The sequence below is a fragment of the Lampris incognitus genome, unplaced genomic scaffold (assembly GCF_029633865.1).
Source record: "Lampris incognitus isolate fLamInc1 unplaced genomic scaffold, fLamInc1.hap2 scaffold_207, whole genome shotgun sequence".
In the NCBI taxonomy this organism is placed as follows: Eukaryota; Metazoa; Chordata; class Actinopteri; order Lampriformes; family Lampridae; genus Lampris; species Lampris incognitus.
Genome location: NW_026611165.1, coordinates 1 through 22,858, shown reverse-complemented (window position 1 = coordinate 22,858; position 22,858 = coordinate 1). Strand labels below are relative to the sequence as shown.

Sequence of the window (22,858 nt, the reverse complement as noted above, 5' to 3'; positions counted from 1 at the left end):
GACAGAATGACAAGAGGATATGTGTTGTTAGTATAGCGCCCCCTAGCTGCAGGACACTCAACATGTACACAATACACACTCAACATGTACACAATACACACTCAACATGTACACAATACACACTCAATATGTACAAGAACACACACATACACACACACACACACACACACACACACACACACACACACACACACACACATATGTGTGTGTGTGCAGAGCCGAATAATGCCGTGAAGGAGGTTGCACATTTCCTCATGTTAGGGTACTTGTCCTCTGTAAGTAAGTTCCAAAACTCTCCATGCGCCCTGGACTTAAGCTGAATGTCAGCCTGTACTGTCAGCATCTCATCCTCCACTGCAAACGAGTTCAGGTGAAACAGTGTTGCCATTTTTGAGGCGAGGGAATCCACCTCTGTATCTTCCCCAAATGGGTAGCACATAAATGTAGCGATTGGCTCAAGCAAAGCAAAGTCTTGAAACCGTTTGTCAAAGTCTGACCGGACATTTTCCATCTGCTCTGTGTAGCGTGCACTGTCAAGTTGCGCACACGCCCTCCCTTGCTTCTCCAGCTCTGCTACGAGGTTTCGGGAGTTTCCCAAATCACAGCGCTGCAACTTTGAGGACAGAAGTTGCATTTCCGTTTGAAAGCGTTAACTGAGCTGATCATGTTTACCACGCTTTTGTCTTTTCCTTGCAGCTCTAAATTAAGCTCGTTCAACATGTTGGTTAGATCAGTTAAAAACGCCAAGTCTAGCAGCCACTGATTGTCATTAAGTTGCTTGTGTTCCGCATGTTTAGTGATAAGGAGAAACTCCTTAATCTCCGGACAGAGCTCTCGACATCTCTGCAAGAATCTCCCTCTACTAAGCCATCTCACGTCAGTGTGTAGCCAGAGGTCAGAGTAGTTACAGTCGGCCTCTTCCAAATGTGGACCAAACAACCGTCTTTAAAGAGACCTCGCTCGAGTAGAACAGACGGGTTTGGTTGCCACATCCATGAGCTCTTTCATGTTTAGCATTTTAGCGCATAATGCTTGTTGGTGTATTATGCAATGGTAATTAAGGAAGTCCGGGAAAGCATCGTCCTCCCTGCACTTGGTAATAAATCCATTGGAGCGGCCCACCATAGCAGGCGCACCGTCTGTGGTGATTGACACCAGTTTACACACTGGGAGCTGGATTTTATCCACAAAGTTTTTGAAGATCTGAAAAATGTCCTCTCCCCGCGTGTGTTCCTTCATGGCTAGTATTGTTAACAACTCCTCTTTTGCGGTCATATCTTGAAACACCATGCGAATGAAAATGCACAATTGGGCCGTATCACTGATGTCCGTAGACTCGTCCAGTTGTAGTGAGAAACACTCGCAGTCCACGATGTCCCTCCAAAGCTGCTGTGTCAAATCACCGCCCATCACTTCACAGCGCCTTGTGACGGAATCTCTTGATAACTGGAGAGCTTTGATTGAAGATATTATTTCTGATTTGTTTTTAAAATCCCGAAACAACGAATCTGCTGCTTCAAGGAAGGCCTCTTTCATCATCTCTCCATCTTGGGATGCTTTCTTATGCTTAATGATGGAGTGACTCACCCGTAAAGATGCTTCCGTGGCTGCCTTTGCCTTTGAATTCGGCTGCGTGAAAAATGACTGCTGGGCGATTAACTGCGATTTTAGTTCCCTCACCTTTCTCTTTCTCAGCTCGCTTTTCGGAGGGAAGTCATTGTCATAGTTTTTATGAACAGTTCGAAAGTGCCTCTCCACATTTCCTTTCTTTGGGAGAGCAATGCTAGACTGACAGATGAGACAAACGTATTTGGAATAAGACATGGTGAACCAAAAGTCCTGCTCCCATTCCACATGGAAATGGTACGTTTTTTGTTTCTTGCTATGTTAGGGTTTGCACCCGACCCCAAGAGCACAAACACAGAAGGCACAATATAGCGGGACCAACAGGCTAATTTATTGAAGAGAAAACTCAGGAAGTCCACTTTCACCAGGAAACGCGAAGTCCACCTTTAAGCCGGGAACCGTGGAGTCGCCCTTTAATCCGGGAACAGTGGAGTCGGCCCTTAATCCAGGCAGGAGGGGGGTAAACAGGAGGATACCAAAGGAGAACGGAAAATCACAGCAACGCTGGAGTGAAGAAATCCTCTTCGTAAACGGAAAGCAGCGCACAGGGGAAGGGGAGCAACGAGGAAGGTCCAACAGAGAAATCTCCAGGGAAGATCCAGGTAAGTAAACAAACTTCGATGAGCAGGACAAGCACAAGTACACTCCCAGGGAACGGCACGAACTGGCAACAAGCTGAGAGTGACACAGCCAGATATAGGGAGGTGATTGCCAACAGGTGAGTGGAGGGGTAACGAGGAAACAGGCATCAGGTGGAGTTGGCAGAGCTCCGGGCACGCCCACACTGCAGAGCGGGTGTGGAGCGGCGAGACGTAACAGTACCCCCCCCTCTACGGGAGCCACCTGGCGACTGACCTGGCGCCCCCGGGTGGGCACGGTAGAAGTCGGCGAGGAGAGAGGGATCCATAATGAGCTTCCGCGAAATCCAACTGCGCTCCTCAGGTCCATAACCTGCCCAGTCCGCGAGATACTGGAACCCGCGGCCGCAGCGCCGGACTTTAAGCAGCCGGCGGACCCTCCATTGAGGATGACCATCTACAAATTCCGGAGGCGGAGGCTCAGGAACCGGGGGCATAAGAGGACTGCTGGAGACGGGCTTAACTCGAGAGACGTGGAAGACAGGATGAATGTGCATGGAGGAAGGCAGCTTCAGCCGAACAGCTGCCGGGCTCAGGACTTTCTGGACTTCAAAAGGACCAATGAAGCGGGGCGAGAGTTTCTTGTCGGTTGTCTGGAGGGGAACGTCCTTCGTGGACAGCCAGACCCTCTGTCCCTTCTTGTACTCCGGCGCAGGGGTACGTCGCCGGTCAGCCCCTCTGCGAGCGCGCTCCCCAGCCTTGAGCAGTGCTGTCCGGATGGTCCTCCAGACACGCTGACAGCGTCGCAAGTGGAGCTGTACGGAGGGAACGGCCACTTCATCCTGCTGTGGGTCGAACAGGGGAGGTTGATACCCCAGGGATGCCTCGAATGGAGAAAGTCCAGATGCAGAGCTGACCAGGGAATTGGTGGCGTACTCTACCCACGGTAGGTAGTCACTCCAGGTGCAGGGCTTGCTGTTACATACACAACGCAACGCTGTCTCCATGCTCTGGTTTGCCCTCTCGGTCTGACCATTTGTTTGGGGGTGGTAGCCCGAAGACAGACTTACTGTGGCTCCGATGCCTTTACAAAATGCACGCCACACTTGTGAGGTGAACTGAGGACCTCTATCGGAGACTACATCTGATGGCAGGCCATGAAGCCGGAAGACATGTTGCATCAAGAGGTCCGCGGTCTCAGCAGCCGAAGGAAGTTTGGGAAGGGCTATCAGATGGACGCCCTTGCTGAAACGGTCTATGACGGTGAGAACCAGTGTTTCCCCGAGAAGGTGGTAGTCCGGAAACGAAATCCAAAGCCACGTGAGACCAGGGGCGGCTAGGAATAGGGAGTGGCTGCAACAGACCAGATGGCGCCTGGTGAGAGGCCTTGCTGCGGGCGCAAACAGTGCAGGCCGCTACAAAGCTCTTGACATCCTCCTGCATAGTTGGCCACCAGAAGCGCCGAGCGATGAACGACTGGGTACGACTAACTCCTGGGTGACAGGAGAAACGACTGCTATGACCCCACTGAAGAACTCGAGACCGAACAGCATCTGGGACGAGGAGGCGACGGGGTGGCACGTTACTCGGAGCGGGTTGAGCACGTTGGGCAGTGCGAACAGCCGACTCAAGACCAAAAGTGACCACACCGACCACTCTAGCCGCAGGGAGGATGGGTTCAGGCTCTTCAAACGCGCCTTCCTTCGGGTGTAGCCGAGACAGGATGTCAGCCTTTACGTTGCGTGTCCCAGGACGGTAAGTCAGAACATAGTTGAAACGACTAAGGAAGCCAGCCCACCGAGCCTGACGACTGTTGAGACGTTTGGCTGCCCTCAGGTGAGTCAAGTTCTTGTGGTCCGTCCAGATGAGAAACGGGTGCTCAGCGCCCTCGAGCCAGTGGCGCCATTCCTCCAGAGCAGCCACTACAGCCAGTAACTCCCGGTTTCCAACGTCATAATTCTGCTCGGCCGGCAGAAAAAGGCGCAAGGATGGAGTTTCTGGTCCTCAGCCGACCGCTGGGAGAGCACCCCCCCCTACGCCTGAATCCGAGGCATCAACCTCTACCACGAATTGTCTCTTGGGGTCAGGATGGAGCAGCACTGGGGCCGAGGTGAACCTTGTCTTGAGGACTTGGAAAGCAGAGCTGGCAGCAGGAGACCAGATGAAGGGTTTGGCTGGGGAGGTCAACGCAGTAAGCGGTTCTGCCAGCTGGCTGTAGTTGCGAATGAATCTCCGGTAGAAATTTGCGAACCCTAGAAAACTCTGCAGCTCCTTACGGTTGGTAGGTTCCGGCCAGTCCACCACTGTCTGGACCTTGCGGGGATCTGCTCTGGTCCGTCCCTTCTCTACGATGAATCCCAAGTAATCCACAGAGGGGGAGTGAAACAGGCACTTCTCCGCCTTGACGTAGAGTTGGTTCTGGAGGAGGCGCTCCAGTACCCTGTGAACATGCTGGACGTGTTCCTCAAGAGACTGGGAGAAAATGAGGATGTCGTCCAGGTAAACGACGACAAACACATCCAACATGTCACGGAGTACGTCGTTCATAAACGCTTGAAACACTGCTGGTGCGTTTGTGAGTCCGAACGGCATCACCAAGTACTCATAGTGGCCTCGGGGTGTTTTGAAGGCGGTCTTCCACTCATCGCCTTCCCTGATTCGCACGAGGTGGTAAGCGCTCCTCAGGTCTAGCTTGGTGAAGATGGTCGCCTGTGAGAGAGGCTCAAAAGTCGAACTCATAAGTGGAAGCGGGTACTTGTTCTTAATGGTGATTGCGTTCAGTTGCCGGTAGTCAATACAAGGTCGAAGTCCCCCGTCCTTCTTCTTCACAAAAAAGAACCCTGCAGCAACAGAGGAAGACGAGGGCTTGATGAGACCTGCAGCAAGGGACTCGGTGATGTACTCATCCATGGCCGCCTTCTCAGGGAGTGACAAGTTGTAGAGGCGGCTACTGGGAAGAGTAGCCCCAGGACGGAGATCAATGGCGCAATCATACGGGCGGTGAGGCGGGAGTGACTTAGCACGGGTCTTGCTAAATACCTCACCAAGGTCATGATACACAGGGGGCACGGAGGAGAGATCAGGAGGCAGGGGAGTAGGCGAGCTCAAAGGCGTAGCACAAGGAGCTGCACGAAGGCATTGGGCATGGCAAGTAGAGCCCCATCCAAGGACTGTGCCTGTGGACCAAGAGATGTGGGGTTCATGGTGTCTGAGCCAGGGGCGTCCCAAGATAACTGGATTAAGCGGGGAACGTATGATGTAAAATTGCATTGTCTCTGTGTGGTTACCTGCAACGGTGAGTGTAACGGGGACGGTCCGCTGTGTGATACAGGCTAATCTCCGGTCATCCAAGGCAAACGCATCAATGGGGGTCCCAAGAGACTCAAGGGGAATGTCTGCCTGCGAGGCAAAGTCAAGGTCCATAAAACTATCATCTGCTCCGGAATCAATCAGGGCTCCAAGGGAAAGTCTCTGGCCCGCCCAGACTAAAGCAATAGGAACAAGATGGCCGCGAGATTCGGACCCACGGGAGAAGGAAAGGCGGCTTACTAGGATCTCCCTTGGTCCTGGTAAGCCTAATCTTTTGGCCGTGAGGGACAGTCGCGGAGTCGGTGCCCCTTAAGACCACAGTACAGGCAAAGACCTGCCTTGAATCGGCGCTCCCGTTCAGCAGGAGTAAGTCTAGCACGTCCTACCTCCATCCGCTCTTCTACATCCCCAGGTGGCGTTGTCGCGAAAGAGTCAGAGGAGGGATTGGCCGGGGAAACGGGAACAGCGGTTCGGTCTGACGCAGAGGTAGTTCTGGGATTGAAGGAAGTTCCACGCAAGGCCTTCTCACGCTTTCTCTCCCGGATACGTCCATCAATGCGGATAGCGAGAGCAATGAGGTCATCCAGAGATGAGGGTTCTTCTCGGGTAGCAAGTTGATCCTTCACCGCCTCGCTCAATCCTCTACGAAAAGTGGCACGCAGGGCCTGGTCATTCCATCCGCTCTCAGCGGCAGCCAGGCGGAAGTCGACGGAGTAATCTGTGACGCTGGCGCCGCCCTGCTGGATGTTATTCAGTCGTGAGTCAGAATCCCGACCGCTTACCGGATGGTGGAAAACCTTACGTAGCTCTGCGACAAAGTCTCTATAAGAGTTACAGTAGGTGGCCCCCATGGACCAAGAAGACGTAGCCCACTGCGCTGCTCGACCACTGAGCAGGTTGGTCACGTAAGCGATCTTAACAGCATCACTGGAGAACACGGTGGGCTGGTGTGTGAAAACAAGCTCACACTGCATAATGAAGGTAGAGCAAGTTTCAAAGTTACCGTCAAATGGGCGTGGACTGGTAATGATGGTTCCACGGGGTAAATAAACAGGAACCGGAGGATCTACTGGAGCGGCGGCCACAGGGGGCGCACTTGCTGGCGGTACAGGCTGGTTCAGCTGCTGGTTGGCAAGAGCTGCTGAAATGGTCTGCAGTTGTTGCATGATCTCTGCCTGCTGACTCGCCATCGCCGCCTGCTGGACAGCTAAAGCTTCCACAGAAGCTTGCAGGGGTTGAACTTGAGACTGGAGACCCTGCACAGCAACCGAAGCCTCTTGTAATTGCTGGGAATGGGCGTTGGTAATCTGAATTTGTCTTACTAGGGCTGCTTGCACCGGATTGGCTGTGGGTGTGCCGTCTGTGCTGGCTGGGGTCGTCATGGCCAGTTCGTACTGTTAGGGTTTGCACCCGACCCCAAGAGCACAAACACAGAAGGCACAATATAGCGGGACCAACAGGCTAATTTATTGAAGAGAAAACTCAGGAAGTCCACTTTCACCAGGAAACGCGAAGTCCACCTTTAAGCCGGGAACCGTGGAGTCGCCCTTTAATCCGGGAACAGTGGAGTCGGCCCTTAATCCAGGCAGGAGGGGGGTAAACAGGAGGATACCAAAGGAGAACGGAAAATCACAGCAACGCTGGAGTGAAGAAATCCTCTTCGTAAACGGAAAGCAGCGCACAGGGGAAGGGGAGCAACGAGGAAGGTCCAACAGAGAAATCTCCAGGGAAGATCCAGGTAAGTAAACAAACTTCGATGAGCAGGACAAGCACAAGTACACTCCCAGGGAACGGCACGAACTGGCAACAAGCTGAGAGTGACACAGCCAGATATAGGGAGGTGATTGCCAACAGGTGAGTGGAGGGGTAACGAGGAAACAGGCATCAGGTGGAGTTGGCAGAGCTCCGGGCACGCCCACACTGCAGAGCGGGTGTGGAGCGGCGAGACGTAACATGCTAGGTCCGGCTCCCCCACTCATTTTTGTTTTGTTTCACTTTTTAGTAGAATTTTTTTTTAGAGAGTTGAACTAGCTAGCTCGATGCAGTTCTGCGTTAGCTCACGTTGTGGGCATGTGAACTTCAAGGTACGTTCGAGAAGGGCTCTGGTTGTTATGGTAACCTAATGTAATAAAGTTTTAGGTTACGCTCTAGAATCTTTGGTTTTAGGCAACAGCAGACTGGCCGTCCTTTACGTCAATCAAAAGGCAAATGCCAAATGGAGGACAGATGATAGGCTAATGTCTTGGAAAAAAAAAAGTTTTTTGGAATGTCATGGAGATCTACCAGCACTGCCTTCGCGATCTACTGGTCGATCGCGATCGACGTAGTGGGCACCCCTGGCCTACCTTGTATGTTGCAAACATATCGGCGATTCTTAAGAAGGGTACACCCCCAGATGCCGGTGGTTCATATTGCCCCATTATTTTAACAAATGATAGCTGAATGTTTTCCAAACTATTGCTGATCAGACTTGGTTTCTTCCTCTTATAATTGAAGGTGATTAAACAAGCTTCATTGAAAATAGGGTGTCTCGGACCAATATGAGGAAATTACTCATCATTATCCAATATGCGAAAATCTATCAAAAGCAAGGTCTTGTTATTTCGCTTGATACGGAAAGGGCCTTTGGTAAAATAAGTGGCCTTGCCTGTTTAGTACCATGGGAAGGTTTTCCTTGGCAGGGACTGAATCAACTTGATGAGGTTGATACACCATTCACCGAGGGCCAGTGTGGTGGTTAATGGCACGGGATCACCAGAATTCCTGTTGGGTAGGTCTACACGTCAAGGGGACTCTAGTCCCACTTATTTTTTCCATTACCATTGAACCACTTGCCGGGGCTATTAGGAGCCACCCTAATTTAACAGGAATGCAATCGGACTTACTACATAGAAGATTGGTCTGTATAGGGATGACGTCTTATTGGTTGTTGCTGAGCTACAGGAACCCATCCCACCTATCATGTCAGTCATACATCATCTTTCAGGATACAAGATACATTTGAACAAATCAGTGGCTATGCCACTTGGGTGTGATGAGAACACACCAAACTTGCCGGACTTTCCATTTTCGTGGTCTACTTCAGGATCCACGTACTTAGGGGTTTTCAGAACTTGTCACAGTCCATCTGAGTCATTGTTTTTGTCTCCTCTTGTTTCCTTGTCTCGTGCTTCCTGTTTTAAATTGATACTCACCTTGTTAGCTGTGTCCCAATTCAGGGTCTGCATCCTTCGGAGGGTGCAGCCTGCGCGGTCTGCGAAGCCGAATCCTCCGGAGGCTCCTCCGTATACCGCGTTAACGGTTGTTAAATGGGACGGTCCAGCCTTCGGTGGATTTTCTGGTTGCGTCACCTTATCCTTACGTCACGATTACTCTTGGGAGTTACTACTGAAAAATGATGGAGCCGGTGCTGCCGCTGTTGTTCTGTTTTAATTTGCCTCATGCTGGAGGAAGAGGAGATGCGCCGCCGTCATAGCCGGCGGCTGATTTATATCCGGCTGACAGAGGACCGTGGAGAGGTAAACCTATTATTTTAACCTATGTTAATGTTATTATTAGATAGGTAGATGTGGTGGACAGTGGAGACATGTGTAGTGAGCATGTTTTGATATGTAATGAGCGCGCATGCGCGAGTGTTGAGACTTGAAGATATGCCTAGTAAAAGGTCAACGTTATGCCTTGGTCTCCGGTCCATTCATTACTAATATAAGTACTATAAAGTACGAGACATGGTGTCAGAAGTCGTCGCCCTCGCCTCTGAGATGAATACAATCACCCGACGCAAGTGAGCGGAATGATCGGTGCAGTTTGACTCCGTGAGAAAAGAGCTTCTGAAGTGTCCGAGTGAGCTAGCAGAGCTAACGCTAACGGGGAGCTGCGTTGATACAACGTTGGAGAGGAGCATCCGGAAGGTAAAACAGAATGGATTCTCTATTTTCAATAAGTCCGCCTGAAGCATTTGACTTGGGAGACTTTGGTAGTGGCCTAATTGGATGCGAGGTTTAGAAAGATTCCGCATAGCGGCAGCAGGACTAAATGCAAAGAGTCGAGAGTATCAAGCTAACTCGCTAGTTTACACTATGGGAGACATGGCGGAGGACGTTCTGACCACGTCAGCACTGACGGATTAGGACAAGACAAAGTAGGACCAAGTAAAGCAAGCGTTCATAAACATCTCATATGCAAGCATAATGTGGTCTAGGAAAGAGCTAAATTCAGCAAACGTAGCCAGGAGCCTGGTGAGACGGCTGAAGCGTTATTACTGCTGTGCATCAACTGGCTGAGCATTGTAAGTATGGACTTCTCCAAGACGAGATGACCAGAGACCGTCTTGTGGTAGGTACCAGAGACCATGGACCTGCAGAGAAGTTACAGCTAGATTCTGAGTTGACTCTCGTGGAAGCTGTCACACAAATCCGCCAGAGTGAGGAAATTAAAAAGCAACAGCCTGCATTGAGACAGAGTAGCACAGATGGCACAGAGGCAAACATGGACGCAGTTAGATTCAAGTTCAAACAGAAATACTCTCCACACAGAAAAAGTGGTTTTAAAGCAAAGGAAAGAGTGCAAAATAATGCAAATACTAAATGTGGCAGATGTGGGGAGACACATGAAAATTCATTCAATGCATGTCCCACGCGCACTGCTGAGTGCAGGAAATGTGCATTTTGCCGCTGTTTGTAAAACGATGAGAGTGGAAGAAATGAAGGAAAATGACTTGGATGAAAGCGTAGAGACATTGTTGCTGGGCACAGTGAATTGTACAACATCCAACACATTCTGGCAGAAATCGGTTGCAGTGAATGGTCAGCACATGACGTTCAAGTTGGACACAGCGCTGCAGTAACAGCTATCCCGGCACATTTGTATTCACAAAAGCAACATGGAAAGCTGCTACTGAAAACCAAAAGACTGTGTGGACCAAGTAACTCTCCCATAGACGTGAAGGGACATGTTGCTGCGGATATTAGTCACAGTGGAATTGTAGCGAAGCAGCAAGTGTATGTTGTGCCAGGGTTAGTGACTCCTTTGCTTGGCTTACCAGCGATACAAGACCTCTGCCTGCTCAGCCCTGTGCAAGCTATCACAGCAGCTGAGGTAAGCTACAAAGAACAATATCCCAGTTTTCACAGGCTTAGGTAAGCTAGAGGGAGCAGACAAAATTAAATTAAAAGAAAATGCCACTCCCTTTGCCCTCGCTGTGCCACGCCGTGTGCCATTGCCCTTAAGAGGAAAAGTTCAAGAAGAGTTAAAAAGGATGGAGGAAATGGGCGTTATTTCTCCCATAGAGGAGCTACAGAGTGGTGCTCAGGAATGGTCGTAGTACCAAAACCTAATGGAAAAATTAGAATATGTGTCGACCTAACCCGCCTGCACGAAAATGTGTGCAGGGAGCGACGTATTCTTCCAGCTGTTGATGAGACGCTAGCTAAGCTAGCTGGAGCTAGGATTTTTTCCCAACTGGATGCCACTGCCGGTTTTTGGCAGGTGCCTTTGCACAAAGATTCAGCCCCACTCACCACCCTCATCACACCATTTGGCCATTATTGTTTTAATCGGCTTCCCTTTGGAATATCATCCGCGCCAGAACACTTTCAGAAGCGTTTAATGCAGATGCTTGATGGCCTCTAAGGAACTTTGTGTCATGCGGATGACATCCTGGTGTTCGGTGCCACACCCAAAGAGCATGATGACAGGGTGCATCAAGTGTTGCAAAGACTGCAGCAGCGGGGCCTAACTCTGAATGACAAATGTCAGTTCGCAGTGAAGCAGGCCAAATTTCTCAGACACGTTGTCAGTTCAGAGGGCATACAAGCAGATCCTGAGAAGATTAGCGCAATTAGAGAGATGCCACCACCCAAAGATGTGGCTGACGTAAAACGCTTCATGGGGATGGTCAACTATGTGGGGAAATTCTCTCCTAACATCGCAGAGCTCACTGGGCCAATCAGAGAACTCCTGAAAGCAGAAAACATGTGGATGTGGGGAGCAGCACAGCAGTGTGACTTTGAAAAGGTGAAAAACGAGTTCAGCTCATCTACTGTCCTTGCCCAGTACAGTCCAGAGAAACCGACCAGGGTGTCAGCAGACGCATCGTCTTACGGATTAGGAGGGGTCTTATCTCAGCTTCAAGAACCTGGAGACTGGAGGCCAGTGGCTTTCATATCTCGCAGCATGACTGAAACAGAGCGCAGATATGCCCAAATTGAAAAGGAGGCCCTTGATGTCACCTGGGCTTGCAAAAGATTTCAGAACTACCTCCTGGGCCTACACTTTGTGATGCAAACCGACCACAAACCGTTAATCAGTCTTCTCAGCTCAAGGCCACTGAATGATGTCCCGCCTCGTATAATGCGCTTCAGATTGAGACTTCTACGTTTTTCCTACTCAATCGTATATGTACCAGGGAAAAATCTTATTGCAGCTGATGCTCTATCAAGAGCTCCACTCCAGCGTACTACAACAGAGGAAGACCTTGCGCTTCAGAACGACATCACAGCTCAACTCAATGAGGTCATTCAGCAACTCCCGGCCTCACCTGAGAAGTTGCTACAAATAAGAAGAGCACAAGAAGAAGATCCAGTGTGTAAGCAGCTGTCCTCCCTGATCCACACAGGATGGGAAAGAAGCAGTTCTGCGCCACAGTTAAAGCCTTTCTGGCAATACAGAAACGAACTGTTGATGGTGGATGGCCTGTTGATGAAAGGAAAGAGAATACTGATTCCAGCAAGCATGCAGCAGGACATCTTGGACAAAATTCACCAGGGAATGGTGAAATGCATGGCCAGGGCCCATGAAGCAGTGTGGTGGCCTGGGCTGACAAACCAGATCAGAGAGAAGGTATGTCAGTGTGAAATTTGTGCTAAAGAGAGTCAAAATGCCACTGAACCTCCGATGACCACACCCTTGCCATCACGCCCATGGGAACGGCTAGCAGCTGACTTATTTGAGTGGAAGAAGGGTCAGTATTTAGTAGTCATTGATTACTATTCAAGATACATTGAGGTTGCCAATTTAACAAGCACTTCAGCAACAGCTGTGATTGTTAAAATAAAAGTCATCTTTAGCCGCCACGGGGTGCCGGATACACTCGTCACAGACAAGGGACCGCAGTTTGCTGCTGCAGAGTTCGCAGATTTTGCTAAAGATTACAACTTTCAACATGTTACCAGTAGCCCCCGTTACCCTCAAAGCAATGGGGAAGCTGAACGTGCGGTAAAGACTGTGAAATCCTTGTTGCAGAAGAGTGAGGACCCTCACAAAGCGCTTATGGCGTACAGAGCAACTCCTCTTGCCGATGGAGTATCACCGGCACAGCTCCTGATGGGGCGCAACATCCAAACACCCCTTCTGGTGTGTCCACGCACTCTCAAACCAGCATGGCCAGACTTGAGAGCTTTTGAGTTGAAAGACCAGGAGCTTAAAAGACAACAGGCTGAAGGATACAACAGACGACATAGAGCAGGGGAGACACCACCACTCCAGCCAGGTCAGAGAGTTTGGATACTGAATGTTCCACACACAGGAGTCGTCTCTGGATCAGCAGGGACACCACGTTCATACGTGATCCAAACCTCAACAGGCAGTCTCCGAAGAAACCGTTCTCATTTGAGAGTAGTGCCTTCACCGTCTGGAAGCCAGCCGGACTCTGGACTACACACCAGAGTCGGCAGGGCAGTCAAGCCTGTTAAAAGACTGAATTTGTAGTTTAGTGTTGTGAGTATACGCAGAGCAGAATAACCTCCATACCACAACAGAGAGGATCAGGTAGTCTACCCTACCTCTCAGTTAGGTTATATACTTGTCTTGATATGTTCATAGGCTAAAAAAAAAGAAAAGGAAAATGAGATGTGAAATGTGTGTCTAGATATGAGATGTGAAATGTGTGTCTAGATATGAGATGTGAAATGTGTGTCTAGATATGAGATGTGATATGTGTGTCTAGATATGAGATGTGAAATGTGTGTCTAGATATGAGATGTGAAATGTGTGTCTAGATATGAGATGTGAAATGTGTGTCTAGATATGAGATGTGAGATGTGTGTCTAGATATGAGATGTGAAATGTGTGTCTAGATATGAGATGTGAGATGTGAAGTTCATTTAACCAGTCTACATATGCTCACGTTTACAGAGAGGTTTAAGGTGCCAGCTGTTCCCCTGCCTTGTTGGTAAAATCAGCATTAGGCTTTATTAACATGTGATTTAATTGCTCTGTAAAGATCCTGAAAGTATCAGTGTAAAAGGGGGAGATGTAGTGAGCAGGTTTTGATATGTAATGAGCGCGCATGTGCGAGTGTTGGGACCTGAAGACATGCCTAGTAAAAGGTCAACGTTGTGCCTTGGTCTCCGGTCCATTCATGACTAATATCAGTACTATAAAGTACAAGACAACATGCACCCCCAAACAAACTCTGGGGACCGTCCTCTGCTCAGCAAAGTTTGTTCCCCCTAATTTGTGAATAGTTGTACATTTTAAGACTGTCGCTTAATTATTAATTATAATAAAAGAAAAAATTCAGTCCTTTGTTGCCCGTGAAATGTTTGTTAACCCTTTTATAAATGGTTGTACTTTAGTTGTAAATAGTAAAAAGAATAGATAACACATATAACAAAGTAACAGTATTTTAATTTATAAAACATCTAACGTTTTGCACAATAAACTTATTCATAACAATTAATACCCACACAAAGAACAACAACCAATCAACGCCTGTCTCTCATTCTGGCTCCAGTAAACAGTTGCTGGTTGTCTTCACGGAGTGAGATGAACTGCTCAGTTTGTTCCTTCCTGCCTTAAACAAGCTGACATGTAAAGCATGTTGTGTGTTATGTCACCAGACAGAAGGCTTCTTATGGACTACATTCATCATAATTAAAACGTTTAACTACACTTAACGGTTTTACAGTCTGGAAATAAGGCAGGACTCACAACTTAACCTAACATTAGTTCATCTTGGTGCATTGATGTAGATAATATGAAGTATCAATAGTCTATAAAATGTCCCGATCATCTTAGATATGAGTCCAGCTTGTAAAGTGGAACATGGGAAAGTGAAGCGTTATAAGGCTTCAGTTCAAAGCTGAAACTGAGGCCTCACATCGAGCCGTCGGCTAGCATGCTAGGTGGCTACATGGAAGCAATACTAACCTCACGTATCCTAACAGACATTTTGAGCTTTTAAGCTCCCCTGAAGTTTAACATATCTGCCGTTAGATGTTCAAATGAGTAGAAACCCAGTACTTACATTTATAAGGGAAATCTTGCTCGGTGCTTTGAACAGACATTCGTCCGCCGCCCATTATTTATTTATCTTTATTTGTTGTTGGTGAGGAGAAGGGGCGGAGCAGCGGCGCGCAAAGCATCTTGGGATATGGAAGTCCGCGAAGGATAGTAGCGGTGCATACATAAGACATATAAAGAGTAGACGCCGCATTGGCTGTTGGGGCGCGAGAAATACGGCCGCCATCTTGGACCGGTCATCCTACGAGTTGCCTAGCAGCAGAATACACGACACGACTGAGAATGATGGCAGAACACTGTTCAGCATATTCCTGCTCCAATCGACGGACCGTGGAAAACAGGGCTCGGGGGATTACTTTTCACAAGTAAGATTGAACATACGGTGGCACCACATTGCAAAACTCACCTCTCTTGACCTGCAGAGAGGGAGCACGAGAAAGAAACTCTGCAGAACAGGTCTCTTTCAAGGGTTTTAGGGGTTTCATGTCAAACTTTAATTAGCAACTTTTATTCTTTCCCCGACATTGTTATGCTACATTGTTTATATATTTATCTCTCTTTAAAATATATATGTATATCTGTATTTATGTTTTATTATTACATCATACTATTGGATATAATTACGATATTATTACAGTATTATACCAATTTATTATACACACACACACACACACACACTGTATACTTCCTACCCTCACATGTAAATATTTTGTGTTGTTGTCAGTGTTTACGTTTGTCCATTGTGTGTAATGCACTGGTCACCTATGTAAGCAACGTTGTACATGTGTAAATATGGTTTGGGGCGGGGATTTATATATATTTTCATTTTCTCTGATATATAACATATATTGTTGTTATATATAATGTAGATATATAATGTGTTCATATATTGTTTCTATATTTATATAGCCTAATCATATATTGTTTCTTCAACTTATTAAAATAGCTGACTTTACTGCCACTATCTGCTTCTGCCTCTCTATCATATTTTACCTTGTGTGTGTGTGTGTGTGTATATATATATATATATATAGTGAGCGTTTTGCTAAATACCGTATTGTTCCGAATATAAGACGACCCTGATTATAAGACGACCCCCCCCCTTTTTTCAAGAATCATTTTTGGAAAAATAATTTTTGAAGAGCAAATATTGGTTTTATAACGAAAAACATTATATTTGAAAATAATGATAATAAAACACATTGAAAAAAGAAGGTAGTCTGTTTAACAGCTTTTAAATAAAATTATGTTTTCAATATATTTCAGATGAAATTGTCACATTTAAATAAAAAAATGTAAATACATTTGTAAATGAATGACTTATGGTATTTAAATAGCATACAAATGAAAATAAACTGTAGTCTATTGAGACTATCCATCTCATAGTGAAAAAATAACCATTTCAACATTTCAATACCTGCATTAACCATCGAAGTGGTCTAATTTTAGAACGGTCTTGAAACAAATCTGACTGAGTGAGAATGTATATTGACATTCAAAAGTCTAGAACTCGAATGTAAGACGACCCCCCCTTTTTCATACGTATTTCCAGGGTAAAAACCCCGTCTTCTATTCAGAACAATACGGTAGCTACCTATCATACATCACATATATCATATATCTGAATATTCTATTACTGTCAAGCCAACTATGAATATTAAAATACGTCAAACCATGTGTCCTGTATCAGCTACATGTATGACGTTTTCATCAACAAAAGAGGCGTGGAAATCAGTTTGGTATTCAGCGAGTTATGATTGATTAACTGCGCTGACAGTTCATTGCGCCTGCCAAACACATTACACTGAGTGGAGCGGGTGACCGGTCCAAGATGGCGGCCCCACGGCTCGTCAGCGTCAATAGGCAGCAGCGGTCGATGCGGCGTCTACTCTTTATATGTCTATGACATCAGAATCTGTAGAGCATTAGTAAGAATACGAGCAGGAGGCAATGAGATCCAGCAGGGGGCAGTACTGACAACCTGGGAGAAAACCTTCAGGTGAAAGCGACACACACTGGACTGCCACCAAAACAACCAACGAGGAAGAAGCGTCACTTCCTACTTCAGCTGGTTGGAACCAGAACACGCCCTGTTAAAAAAGACCAACGATAAGAAAAGTGGTGAAGAGTGAAGAGACTGAAATACAACCAAACAAGTCTGGCCCACTTCAAGTACTGCTGACACCCACTAATGTGTACAGTGTACTGTACATGTGTACTGATATGTATAGTGTACTGTCTATATGTATAGTGTACTGTCTATATGTACTAATATGTACAGTGTACTGTCTATAAGTACTGATATGTATAGTGTACTGTCTGTATATGTATAGTGTATAGTCTATATGTACTGATATAGTGTAGTGATATAGAGTGTACTGTTTATATGTGTTTGTATTATAATGTAGTGATGTAGTATACTGCGTATATGTAGTGGTATTATAGTGTACTGTGTATATGTAGTGATATTATAGTGTAGTGTGTATATGTAGTGGTATTATAGTGTACTGTGTATATGTAGTGTTATTATAGTGTACTGTGTATATGTAGTGATATTATAGTGTACTGTGTATATGTAGTGATATTATAGTGTAGTGGTATTTTAGTGTAGTGTGTATATGTGGACTGATGTGAACCAGTGTAAACCTGGTCTGGACTGATCTAGTGTTACTGACCTCTGGCCTTCCTCTTGTAGTAGATCAGACCTGCCAAAGACAAAATCAAACCCAGAAGCAGACCTGACGCTCCGCTGGCGATCTTGTTTCTGTCTGATTGTGACATGGAGGGATCTGGAGAGACAGACACATGTCTCTATCTATAGACACATCTGCATGTTGACCTGTCTCTCTATGTCTTCATCACCTATCCATGGACAGAGACACACATAGATACTCACTCCAGTCCACTTTCTTAGGAGAGGGGAAACTGGCGTGTTCCACCATGCAGGTGATCTTCTCTCCAGACCTGAGATGAAATAAGTGAAGAAGAAGAAAACACAGGAAATAAACAACATATCAACAATAAATAAGACGTGATGTGATTGGATGAGGTAAGTCTGTACTTTCCTGTCTGTCTGCACAGAAACTAGTCGAGTCTGATACTAAACATCAGCCCAGTTTAAAACACGGTATTAATACACAATAAATACTCTGTCGTCCATCTGGGATCTCACCTGTAAAGAGCCACGCATCCCACCTTAAATATACAGCTGGTGTCTACAGAGCAGACACTGAGGAGACACGTTCCACCTTAAACATGCAGCTGGTGTCTACAGAGCAGACACTGAGGAGACACGTTCCACCTTAAATCATCACTTTGTGCTTTGTTTTCCAGTCATTGTGTGTGTGTGTGTGTGTGTGTGTGTGTGTGTGTGTGTGTGTGTGTGTGTGTGTGTGTGTGTGTGTGTGTGTGCGTGAGTGTGTAGTGTTAAAGTATTGTGTATGTATTTGGACCGGTCCATTTGGTACTGAGTCTAAGTGTTCTGACCTGGGCGTGTACTCCAGGTAGGAGTGGATCTGGTAGTACCAATCACCATTTGCCAGCTCATCGGTGGAAGTGACGTCAGAGGTCACCGGCTGTCCGTCTCTCAGCCAGGTGACACTGATGTATTTGGGGTAGAAGTTGTAGACACTGCACATCAGCATGGCCGGATGTCGGCCACTAGGGGGCGTCACTGAAGTCAGTCTCACACTGGGCTCAGCTGGTAAAGAATTATTTTGTTATCATCATCATCATCATCATCATCATCAGGACTTGAAATTAACTTTTTGAATCAATGTCAAATGTGTAGAGTTGCTAATCCCAAGAGTATATAATGTTTGGGGCCACATGGTGGCGCAGTGGTTAGCGCGGTCGCCTCACAGCAGAAAGGTCGTGGGTTGGAATCCCGGGGTAGTCCAGCCTTGGCGGTTGTACTGATGTGTCGTAGGTTAGTTTACATTATTACGACAGCGGCCCCCAGAGGAGTTACCATAAACTGATTTACGGCAGTGCCTAGCAGAGCTGGAATAAAGCATGTTAAACGGCTCTTCTGCGGTGAGTCGCCTCAGTCCAGCCCTCCGCATTGAGGACTAGACTCTGTTATAGCCGGACCTCAAACAGGACTCATGAAAACCCGGCACGTTACTGTAACATGAGACTCATCCTAGATCTGCTGGATTATGCAGATGCAGTAAATTCTGAAGCACTTATTTTGTTCCTCGACTTCTATGAGGCCTTTGACGCGATTGAACTCACGGTTCTGTTACAGTCCGTCGAGGCGTTGGGCTTTAGGAATAACTTTGTTGGCATTGTCAATATGTTTTACAAAGATATGAATAGTTCTGTTATGATGAACTTTAACAGCTGTAAAAGAGTCCAGATGAACAGAGGGCTCCGCCAAGGCTGCCCTGTTCCTCCTCCCTTATTTATTTGAGGGGCTGAATTCTTATCAGTTAATATCGTGAATGATGGACGTTTGGAAGGAATGTCGGGTTTTGGTGGAGAGTTAAAAATCTCACAACTGGCAGACGACACCACTTTGTTTTGAAGGACAAGAAGCACGTGAGGAACTCTGTTACCTCAGGTAACCAGTGTTCCAGGGCTTCGGACCTGCGACTAAATGTGTGCACATGTGGAATGTTGTCTGTGCGTGATTGTAGCGATTGTTTAGTTGGAAACATCCGGTAAAAGAGTCCGTTAAGTATTTGGGAATATATACAACTACACATCTTACAGCTAGACAACATCTCCATTTCTCCAACAGATTAAAAAGACCAAGTCTGTCTTCAGGATTGGTCTTGGAAGGGGTTTCTCTACTTTAGGAGGAGTTCTCCTCTCCAAAGCAGAGGGCCTGTCTCGCTTTGTGGGTCCATCTGTGTCTCTATTGGTTTATGGTTCTACCGCCACAGAAGCAAATAGAACTTTCTTAAATGTCATTTGGAAGAATAAACCACACCAGCTTAAAACATGTGTCCTGTCCAGCAGTGAAGCAGAAGGAGGTCTGGAAGTTCTAGATTCCGTTGATTCTGGTAACACAACACACAGACACGCTCACACTTGTTGTGTGATGGTGAAATGTCCCATAAGTGTTGGACTGGTGTGGAGTCTCGTGACTCTGTCCCTTCTTTTAACATGAGACACGTGACCTGGTGCTGTCTTCATCCAGAAGATGTGCTCTTCAACATCTGCTTAATTGTGTTACTGTAGATGCAACATGTGTACTCACAAACAGGAGTTGGGTAAATCACTACCTAAGATCCCTGCTTGTCTCCAAGAAGTGAGTCTTTCCTTAAACCTCTCAGCCTTGAAACAACAACACAAGTAACGAGCTGCTGACCTACTACCACACTTGTGTCCTGCCATCCTCATCTGGAGGATGAGGATGGCAGTGCAGATATAACAAGGAGTACCTCCAGACAGCGTTTGTCATGGTTTGCTCATTCTCTGCAACTGGTAGTAGGAGATGGCTTAAAGGAAACTAAGTGTCTTTCTGGTGCGATTGCCAAAGCTTCAAAGCTGTCGTCTTTGTTACATTGCAGCACTTCATTTAAAGATAAGTTTGAAGTCACTTTTGGCTATGGACGCTCTATCCCAGCAGCAAATGACACCCGCTGGAACTCCACTTTTAAGCAATTGAAAGCTGTCACAGCATTGGATCACAGCATTCTCACAGACATGTGCTCTGACTTTCCAAATGTTGTTTTCTCTCCACGCGAGTGGGCTCAGCTCAAAGAACTCTGCACCATTCTTGAGCCTTTTGCAGAGGCTACCGACCTCACACAAGGTGAGCAACTGGTGACAAGCAGCCTAGTTGTCCCCACAGTTTTGGACATTAACGCCCACCTCATGAGGATGGAAGAGACGAGGTGTCTCTGCCGGCCTTTAGTCAGAGCACTTAAAGAATCCTTACACAGGAGGTTTTCTGGCATATTTGTTAGAACAAAAATGGATGAAAGCAAGCAGCACCATGAACCGTTTGGTGAGGATGTGTACTTCATAGCTGCCATGCTTGACCCACGTTTTGGACTCAGCTGGGTGGATATGGATGTTCAGTCTACTGAAAATGTCATGTCCCCTCAGGTCAGAGATGAACTCAAGAGGTCACTCAAAGGTCAGTACACACACACACACACACACACACACACACACACACACACACACACACACACACACACACACACACACACACACACACACACACACACACACACACACACACACACACACACACACAGTGCTTTCACTGCCTGGTGGCTCTGTGTACATACAATGGTAGTTTAGGAACAGTAGTAAATATAATAAATGACAAAATGGTATAATTTAAGTCTTTGTTCATAAAAGGCTTAATTATCTTTTTCTTTGTTTATTTTTTTCAGACACCTTGATTACAGAAGCAAGGGCCATAGGAACAGGATCCCCTCCGAAGGATCCCCATAGTGCACAACAATCTCAAGAGGAGTTACCGCCACTCAAGTGTCCAAGACTATTGGCAAGGTACCAATGGCATAGAGAAAGTCACAGTGGTGACTGAGACTCAAGCATAGCATCACAAGTACAGAAGTACTTTGAGACCTTTAAAGACTTCCATGATGAAGACACACTCAGTTTTTGGGCTAGAAACGAAGAGAAGTTCCCCAACCTACATCCCCTGGCACTTAAAGTCTTGTCTGTGCCTGCATCTTCAGCTCCTTTTGAGCTTGTATTCAGCAGAGGGGGCCTTATCATGAGGCCTCACCGTTCACGATTGGGGACAAAAATGTTGTCATATCTAATGTTTCTTAAGTGTAACCATGCACTACTGTCTAAGTAGTCTAAGGTGCCCATGCCCATGTTGGCTGGTATATAAAATGGTTTTATACTGAGTAGACCAACAGACTGTCTGTAGACATAAAACATGTTGTAAACATTAAATATTATTTTTTTGCAAACGTATTCACTTCTCTTCTGATTACTGTATTTTCATTGTTTAAGTGAAAGCATGAACTGTATCTAATTCCATTACATTTTTACAAATAACCTGATGTTTAGTTGTACTGTATTGTTGAATGCGTTGCTGCACTGGCCAAATTAATGTGAAATCTTTGCTTGCCTTTAACCAGAGGGAATCTTTCCTTTTTTAAAGTTGGTTTATTCAGAAAGTTATGGTATCAGCCATCCTATGTTATACTGACTGGTATTTTTTAAAAGACTATGCATGAGGATCAATGAAATAATTTTCTCTTCTGACTGTGTAAGTGTCTTGTACAAAGGCTTCATTCTGAGTAGAAAATGTATAAATGCCATTATAATACAATAATATAGCTATTGTAAAGGGTATACAAACTATTCTATTCTCGGTCTCGGAAAAGACTCGACTTGTTCCGGTCTTGGTCTTGAACTTGGTCTCGACCACCGTTGGTCTTGATCTTGACTCGGTCTCGGCTAGGAGGAGTCTTGGTCTTGTCTTGGTCTCGATTGAGGCGGTCTTGACTACAGCAATGCTTGTGAGCACCCTTCAGTAAAGGACATTTTATGATGCAAACCATTATCACCCCAAGTCCACTCTACTGCCCTTTGACACGGCTACACAACGCACTACAGGAGTATAACTACACATTTCTTTCAGAATCAGCAAACAAGTCACAGAATGACCCATAGCAGCTGTAAGATAAGCCTCTGCTTCCACATCTCTGGCTCAGACACCGCCATTAGCTGCGTCTGTTAAGAACTAATCTCAGTTTCCTGATGACGCCTTCACGCATTCACTGCATAGATGCTGAACTCAGATGCAGCATACTCATGCTTCATTATATCCTCCTACTCCCACTTCAGCAGGTTTAATTAAAACACAAATAAGTTCCCTGAAGCTCAGAACAAGGTTTCCAGCAGGCTGCATTTCTCCCACTTTACTGAATAACTCACTGCAAGGCTGCCAAGAAACCCTCTGAAGTTAGTGGAAGACAACCTCTTCGCTCCTGTCAGCCCCACACTTGCCTCGTCCATGGGAGGGAACACTAGAATTGTACTTCTCCTAAAACAGATACTACACGCTCTTCCACTGTTATTACTCAGTACTTAACACTCAACATTGTTGACAAGTATGTACAGCCTAATACTACTCATTTCCCCACCTCATCCCTACA

The 22,858-nt window shown here is 46.5% G+C and overlaps 1 protein-coding gene across 1 annotated transcript; it reads right to left on the bottom strand.

The window, feature by feature from the left end:
* Positions 1–8,589: 8,589 nt before the first annotated feature.
* On the bottom strand, positions 8,590–18,453 carry LOC130132962 (DLA class II histocompatibility antigen, DR-1 beta chain-like). Its single transcript, XM_056301891.1, has 4 exons — positions 18,243–18,453; positions 17,653–17,720; positions 17,449–17,545; positions 8,590–8,608 (listed from the first exon to the last, which is right to left on the bottom strand). Exons 1-4 carry the CDS (start codon positions 18,398–18,400, stop codon positions 8,590–8,592), a joined length of 342 nt encoding a protein of 113 aa, XP_056157866.1. The 5' UTR covers positions 18,401–18,453.
* Between the last annotated feature and the right edge of the window lie 4,405 nt (positions 18,454–22,858).

What these genes read in the sequence shown, in the direction of transcription:
- LOC130132962 (XM_056301891.1), bottom strand. Translation starts at nt 18,400, where the DNA reads ATGCTGATGTGCAGTGTCTACAACTTCTACCCCAAATACATCAGTGTC. An exon ending in TACCTGGAGTACACGCCCAG is followed by an intron (nt 17,721 to 18,242) that starts GTCAGAACACTT and finishes ATTTCATCTCAG; the next exon opens with GTCTGGAGAGAAGATCACCT. An exon ending in TCCTAAGAAAGTGGACTGGA is followed by an intron (nt 17,546 to 17,652) that starts GTGAGTATCTAT and finishes CTGTCTCTCCAG; the next exon opens with ATCCCTCCATGTCACAATCA.